General features: G+C 43.8%; 1 protein-coding gene across 2 annotated transcripts in view; it reads left to right on the top strand.

Annotated features, from left to right (window-relative positions):
- The window catches only part of plcd3b (phospholipase C, delta 3b), a 22,661-nt gene that overhangs the window by 13,685 nt on the left and 1,476 nt on the right, over positions 1–7,500 (top strand). Inside the window, exons 6-15 of one of the 2 annotated variants that reach the window (XM_012833424.3) lie at positions 162–363; positions 1,647–1,791; positions 2,514–2,666; positions 3,444–3,581; positions 4,403–4,553; positions 4,818–4,934; positions 5,089–5,267; positions 5,787–5,922; positions 6,169–6,318; positions 6,464–7,500. The exon at positions 6,464–7,500 is cut by the window's right edge and continues 1,476 nt beyond it. In XM_012833424.3, the coding sequence (XP_012688878.1) occupies positions 162–363; positions 1,647–1,791; positions 2,514–2,666; positions 3,444–3,581; positions 4,403–4,553; positions 4,818–4,934; positions 5,089–5,267; positions 5,787–5,922; positions 6,169–6,318; positions 6,464–6,591 (1,499 nt within the window). In that variant the 3' untranslated portion in view covers positions 6,592–7,500. Of the gene's footprint in view, positions 1–161; positions 364–1,646; positions 1,792–2,513; positions 2,667–3,443; positions 3,582–4,381; positions 4,554–4,817; positions 4,935–5,088; positions 5,268–5,786; positions 5,923–6,168; positions 6,319–6,463 lie in introns of both variants that reach the window. The other variant, XM_031560852.2, reaches the window with a different exon arrangement.

The raw sequence follows: 7,500 nt of genomic DNA, 5'->3' as shown, positions 1-7,500 counted from the left end.
TGTTTTTTAGGGCAACATCACTGTCTTTCCCCTAAATGAAGTGCTAAAGTTGTGAAATGAAGGTGCTAGCTATTGCGCTGTGTGTGTGTCTAGTGTGTTGCACGTCTGTATGAAATTCCCATGGATAACGTGTGTGTGTGTGTGACCTCTGCCCCGTACAGCTCAGAAGAACCAGTACATGACGCCCAACGGCTTCACCATGTACATGCTGTCCAAAGAGAATGTGGTGTTGGAGCCGGATCACGGCCGCGTGTACCAGGACATGAAGCAGCCACTCTCCCACTACTTCATCAACTCCTCACACAACACCTACCTCACCAAAGACCAGCTGATGAGTGAGAGCAGCACTGAGCCCTACATGAGGTTCGCACACACACACACACACACACACACACACACACACACACACACACACACACACACACACAAACACACACACACACACACTATTTTGTGTAAGTTTCTGCATTAACATCGAGTTCTCACGCATAGTTTTGTAGTTCAGTTTTGTATTCTATCAGTTTTATTCCATTTAGAGCCCTTGGTAAACAACAGGTGCAAACGGTAAACAAGTTTTTTTTCATTAGCTGTCTTTAAAACAGGTTGTTCCTCGTTGTTGCATTTCGCAGCTTTTGCTTCCCATTGTGATGACGTAAACATGCTTTTGTGGGTTTCGTCAGTTGGCTCTAATATCGCAATAATACTCAACTCAATTGATGCTGCTATACTGTCTTACTTTTGGCCTGGCAAGACTGGTTGGTGGCTTTGCCTAACCCAACATGCTGTTATACTATTGGGCCACCAATATTCAAAAGTAAAATAAATGGTGCCATTCCCCAGACATTAATTGGTGTATCATGGAAGCTTATTCCTGCATTTCATCTTCTCTCTCTGCATTACTCTTTGCTCCTCTCTCTATAAGTCCCTCCCAGTACACTGATAACCCAGTTGTAGATAGCACAGTTTATACTGTACTTTGGACTAAAATCTTCTTCTGTCCTCACTCCTATCTGCAACAATCATCTATTCCTGCCTCTACTGTAGACACAGCTTTTACCCACTGGAGGAAGGTGTATTCAGACGAGACATTTGGACGTTCTGATAACCTAAATTTGGTGTTCCAAACCATGGTCTATTTAGATACTTTAAATTGCGTAATTTTGCAAGAACTCATTTTACATCCTTTCCAGAACTGCCTGAAAATACTGACGTCAAATACTGCTACAGTGGAAGAGTTCTAAACCACCGGGCACAACTTCCTAGTTAAAAGATTTGATGTAATTTCTGAAATATCTGTCATTTCAGAAATTTCTGTCATTCTAGAAATATGCTTTGTGGTTGATCAACAACACATAAAAAAAATATTAATATATAGACGTAAACAAAGATGACTAAAACACACCCATACATCAGGCCTGTCTTGCACACACACACACACACACACACACACACACACACACACACACACACACACACACACACACAATTGGTGCATACATACTATACACGTGTGTATACACATTCACACTGACACTCTCACATACACTCACCCATCATAAAAAATAACTCTCTCTCTCTCGCACACACACACAGACACACGTAGATCAGGCCTGACCTTTGTGACCTTTGTGGTGTGTGTTGTGCAGGGCCCTGAGCCGTGGCTGCCGCTGTGTGGAGCTGGACTGCTGGGACGGGGAACAGGGAGAGCCCGTCATCTACCACGGACACACACTCACCTCTAAGATCACCTTCAGAGAGGTCATACACACCATCAATGAATACGCCTTCAAGGTGAGAATACACACACACACACACCCACACACACACCATTGGAGAGTTTATACAAAGGATTAGCGGTCACATTCAGGTCACATTCAGGGGATGTGGTCAAGAACACCCTTGAGCTGAGCCTTCACACTCACATTCAGGGGATGTGGTCAAGAACACCCTTGAGCTGAGCTTTCACACTCACATTCAGCAGGTTCACACACAATAGAAATTTGCACAGACTTCCATATTTTCTCTTGTGAAGTAAAAAAAATGATTTTATGTAAACGGTTAATTTGATATTCCGATTACCTGTTCTTATAACTTCTGCTATAACTACTGTAACTACTATAATTACCGTATGTGATATTGTGATTTCTACGTTCTATTATGTGTTTACTCCTGTGAAGTGTGTTATTGTGTGTGTATGTGTGCGTATATGTGTGTGGGTTTGAATAAGATGTTGGCCCATGGTGATGTGAGGTTATGCCCTGGGTTTCACTGTTTCCTGCACTTGCCCAGGGACTGCAGATGGAAATGAGATAGTAGCTAAATCTGGTACTAAGCATCTTTCCTTTTATTGAGATTAATGTGTTTTGTACATGGTCCCAGATGTAAATAAATGTAATAACAACCATGTTTTTATCTAAGGATTGAATTAGGCCTACTGTGGTATCTGCTCTTTCTCTCTCTCTCTCTCTCTGTCTGTCTCACTCACGCTCTCTCTCTCCCTCCTTATCTTTCAGGCGTCTCCGTATCCTCTGATTCTGTCTCTGGAGAACCACTGTTCAGTGGAGCAGCAGGCAGAGATGGCCCGTCAGTTACGCTGCATCCTGGGGGACAAACTGCTCACCAGTCCACTCAGTGACAAGGAGCTCCAGAGCCTGCCCTCTCCTGAGGTAAAGAAGGGTTCCTGACATATATATCATATGTGTGAGGAATCAATAGGGATCCTGTTTATGAATAGTAAATATATATATTTATGAATATGAATACATATATACAAGGACATTTTTCAATTTTTCAATTTTTTTTATCTAGGCCTATCAAATTTGTTATCGATATTTGAATTAGGCCTATCGAGGTATCTGCTCTCTCTCTCTCTCTCTCTCTCTCTCTCTCTCTCTCTCTCTCTCTGTGTCTGTCTCTCTCTCTCCCTCCTTATCTTTCAGGCTTCTCCGTATCCTCTGATTCTGTCTCTGGTGAACCACTGTTCAGTGAATATAAATATTATATACAAGGACATTTTGGAGATTTCCAACTGTAGTGAATGCTTCATCTATATATGGCAGATAGTATAACGTAAATATGGGTCGCGGTCTGTGTTTATTTATACAACAGTTAGGTCCAGTCGAGCAGTTGATTAATGTCTGATTGGACAGTAGGCATTCCATGAGTGAGGATATCCAGGCAGAAGCCCACTCAGACTCTTCACCGCTAGTAATCACTCTGCCTTTGATATACTAGTTTTTGGGGTGCGGAATAAATAATCGAAATCAAAATAAAAGAATGAAATCAAAATCTGGGGTTTTCAAACTAAATTAGTTGGTAGAGGAACTGTTTTGTGGGGTTGGTAAAGGCCGAATCTCAGCTGCGAGGATATCCTTTATCAACCCCACCCCCCACTTGTGTCGTATTGCTTAAATGTGTGTGTGTCCATTTGTGTGTGTGATAAGGAGCTGAAAGGGAAGATCCTGGTGAAAGGGAAGAAGGAGAGGAGGCAGGAGGAGAGTTCCTCCAGTTCTGATAGCTCCTCTTCAGAGGACGAGTCCAAAGCGGAGAACAAGTCCAAACCCAAGGCTGAGGCCAAGAAGGTGAGACTCTTACTCTTACTAATCCACACACAGCCTGTCTGTCTGCCTGTCTGCCTGTCTGTCTGTCTGCCTGTCGAATGCATGTCTCCATCTGTTTCGTCTTGGTCTTTTATCTCTGAGATATAACGGTCTGTCTCCCTCACCCCTGTCACTCTCTCCGTCTCCCTGCTCCCTTGTTCTCTGATATATTAATCCACATACTAATTGCCTCCCTGTTTATTTGTCTAATGAACGTCAATCTTTCTCTAAGCCTTTCTAACACCTACCACTTGTCTTAGTCACACACCTCTATCTGTGCCTGTGATATCACCCGGTCTATTTGCTCTACGACCAATCGATGGACTTGACAATCTCACTTACTGTCCATCAGTTTTTGACAGTAACATTCATATCTCTGTCCATCTGTTTTTTAAGTCTGTCAGTAGCATTCATGTCTCCTCTCCTTGTGCAAGACTTCACCTTTAGTGTGGTTGTGTTCACCTGTTAGGTATGTGAACACTGTTTTGTGTTGTTTCATGTGTTTACGTGTGTCTCTTGTTTTCTTTCTGCCTGTGTGTGTTTCTTTGTGTGCTTGTATGTGTCTGTGTCTTGTGTGTATATGTGTTGTGGGTATTTGCGTACCTACATGTACGCGTGTCGGTTGTTTGTGGATGTGTGTATGGCATTCTGCGTACACGTCTGTGCACATGCATGCACATTGGTGCTTGTATATATGCATGTGCGTGTGTGTCTGTGTGTGTCTTTGTCTTTGTGTGTGTGTGTGTGTGTGTGTGTGTGTGTGTGTGTGGCTTTCGCTCCAGTGCACTTGTGTGTCTCCCCAGCCTGTCTCTAAACTGAGTCCCGAGCTGTCTGACCTTGTGGTGTACACGCGTAGTGTGCCATTTAAGGGCTTCCAGCAATCTGCCGTCAAACCGTCCAACGAGATGTCCTCCTTCTCTGAGAGCGATGCCCTCAAACATGTCAAAGACTCAGGTATAGCGTGTGTGTGTGTGTGTTTGTGTGTGTGTGTGTGTGTGTGTGTGCATTTCTGATTATGTCTATATTGGTGTATGTATGTGTGTGTGTGTGTGTGTGTGTGTGTGTGTGTGTGGGAGTGTGTCTGTATATCTGTATGTATATGTTTATATATGTTTATGTACATGTGTGTGTGTAAGTGTACATGTGTGTGTGTAAGTGTACATGTGTGTGTGTGTGTGTGTGTGTAACACTGCCTTACTCAGCTCCTCCTGTGTGCAGGGACGTGTTTTGTGCGTCACAACACCAGGCAGCTGAGCAGGATCTACCCCTCCGGTCAGAGGGTCGGGTCCTCCAACTACAACCCCCAGGACATGTGGAACGGCGGTTGCCAGATTGGTGAGCGTCAACCCCCCCCCTTGATGGCACACATTTCTTCACTCCTGCTGAAATGAAAAGTGTTAAAAGAAATACATTCAGTGGTTTGTAAGTGATCCCTTCTTCCCACCGTTCTCCTTTTCATCCATATTGTGCGTTCTTCCTCCCCTTGCAGTGGCTCTGAACTTCCAGACACTGGGCGAGGCCATGGACCTGAACCAGGGCCGTTTCCTGGTCAACGGGGGCTGCGGGTACGCGCTGAAGCCCAGCTTCCTGCGCCAGGCCAACTCTGAGTTCAACCCAGAGAACACCGGGGTCGGGCCTGGCCACAACCCAGTCCTGCTGACCATTCGTGTGAGTGTATCCATGGAAACCACTTGGAGTGGCAGCAAGGTTCACTGCTTATAGCCATGGAATGAGCTGGACAATCTTGCAAGGGAATTTAGACAGTCCCTGCTCTTCTGACTAAATTTTGGACCAATATATTTCTGTAGCTCTTGATTACATTGAATATGTTGTATTTACTAAGCCAGAGACCAAACTAAAGTTTTCTCAATGTTCTGACTTCAACCTACATGACATTTTGAAAGCTCTAGGTATACTACTTGTATGTGTAATGGTGTGTGGTATATATGGAGGATATGTATAGTACATGTATGTAGCATGCGGCCTTGAAGTTTCTCATGATTGTGCTTGGAATAGTAAAAATTGAAACGAGCACTCAATTTAAGTGTCATTCTCAACCCAACCCAGCCAAAATAGCAATATGGTAGTATGAACATGAACATTGTTTCTTTTGACAGCTAATTACCTCTCTACATTAGGTGGTGCACACCCCTGATAACATGCTCCTCTTGTCCTCTGCATTGGTAGGTAATCTCAGCCCAGCAGCTCCCCAAGTCTCCCACAGATAAACCCAACTCCATAGTGGACCCGTACGTGTGCGTGGAGACCCACGGAGCGCCCATAGATAACAACATGAAGAAGACACACCGTATTGACAACAATGGTACTACACACCACTGTTCAAGAGACGCGTCTTTCATAGACTCGAAGGGGAAGAGTTAATAATTATTTACTGTTGCAACCCACTTTTCCCACGGATTTCTCACTGATTATGTGTTGCTGTGACTCAGCTAGTAATAAAGATGGTAAAGGAAGTTGCTGACAATAACAGAATTGTGGGTTTGATGCCAAGGGGCGCTCACATATGTCGTGTCTCTGTCTCTCCCCCACCCCACCCCCCCTCCGTCAGGCTTTAACCCTCGCTGGGACTGCACCTTTAAATTCCAGCTTCATGTCCCTGAGCTGGTGCTGGTACGTTTCCTGGTGGAGGATCACGACTTTACCTCCAGCAATGACTTCCTGGGACAGTTCACCTTGCCCTTAAACAGTATGCGCACTGGTAAGTCTTTGTCCGTGGCGTGTATGTTTGTGTGTGTGTGTGTGTGTGTGTGTGTGTGTGTGTGTGTGTGTGTGTGTGTGTGTGTGTGTGTGTGTGGCTTCTCAGTTTTCTAATTCTCCTCTCTGTGCCTCTCCTCTCACGGCAGGCTACAGACACGTTCGCCTACTGAAAGAGGACGGCACCAGCTTGTCCCCATCCACCCTCTTCATCCATGTAAAGGTCACACCTTCACACAGCACACCCACCAAGAAGGCATCGCCCCAAAAAGCCTGAAGACTACATTACCAACAAGCCTCTGCTGTAGGTCCTCGGGAGGGCTGCGACATTTTCATGCTGTTAATAACTAAAACTGTCACTTAAACTGGATATGTAATATCTACTCATAATGCTCAGGAACACTTTATATCCACATTGAAGTGAGGTATCAGTGGCATAAACTAACAATGGGCAACAATATTGTTTGAAAAACTCACAAAGACCAGTAAGAGTTTTGAGACCAATCATAGCATGTCATATTAACCAGTCCACTGACAGAGACCAATCAGAGTGAGTGATGCTTAACAAGGACTAGTGATCATTCTTTCGTCCACTGGCGGTTTTTATTAATTGTACTTCTGAGAAGTCATGTTGGACTATGTTGCCTGTGCCACCAATCACAACCACCAGTCAAGTGTGGCCTAAATCACTGAGTGAGACCAATCAAGATTTTTACAAGATCAATAAGATCAATAAGTCCTGGATAACCAATTACAACTGACAGTTTTGGGGAATTGAAAACTAAAAAGGCATGCATTCAGAATGCGTTTCAGGTCAAAGCATGATGCAGCTAAAAACGAACATGTGATTTATCATTTATATATCATGAAATTGTATGCTGGTTGACTAAAAAGCAATAGAGTAGGTATGCAATATATATTATAAAGCTTGTAGAAATGTGTAGTACGTACAGTCTGTTTTAATATTTAATATATTTCTTAGAGTTCAAATCTATTTTATTTGTTATTTTTAGTTGTTTTGAGTTTTTTACAAATACTGTGTCTTTAGGATGGTGCACAGAGAACTGTACTCTGGATAAATCACACAAGTAGAACAATATAAACATGTTCAGACCCCAACTCAGAAGGGGGACCCTCCCCTGATGACCAGCCTCTCTGGCTTGTTGGTTTCAGCCCCCCGTATTTT

The sequence above is a fragment of the Clupea harengus genome, chromosome 23 (genome assembly GCF_900700415.2).
Source record: "Clupea harengus chromosome 23, Ch_v2.0.2, whole genome shotgun sequence".
In the NCBI taxonomy this organism is placed as follows: Eukaryota; Metazoa; Chordata; class Actinopteri; order Clupeiformes; family Clupeidae; genus Clupea; species Clupea harengus.
The sequence above is the reverse complement of the archived record's forward strand: the minus strand, read 5'-3'. Positions and strand labels throughout refer to the sequence as shown.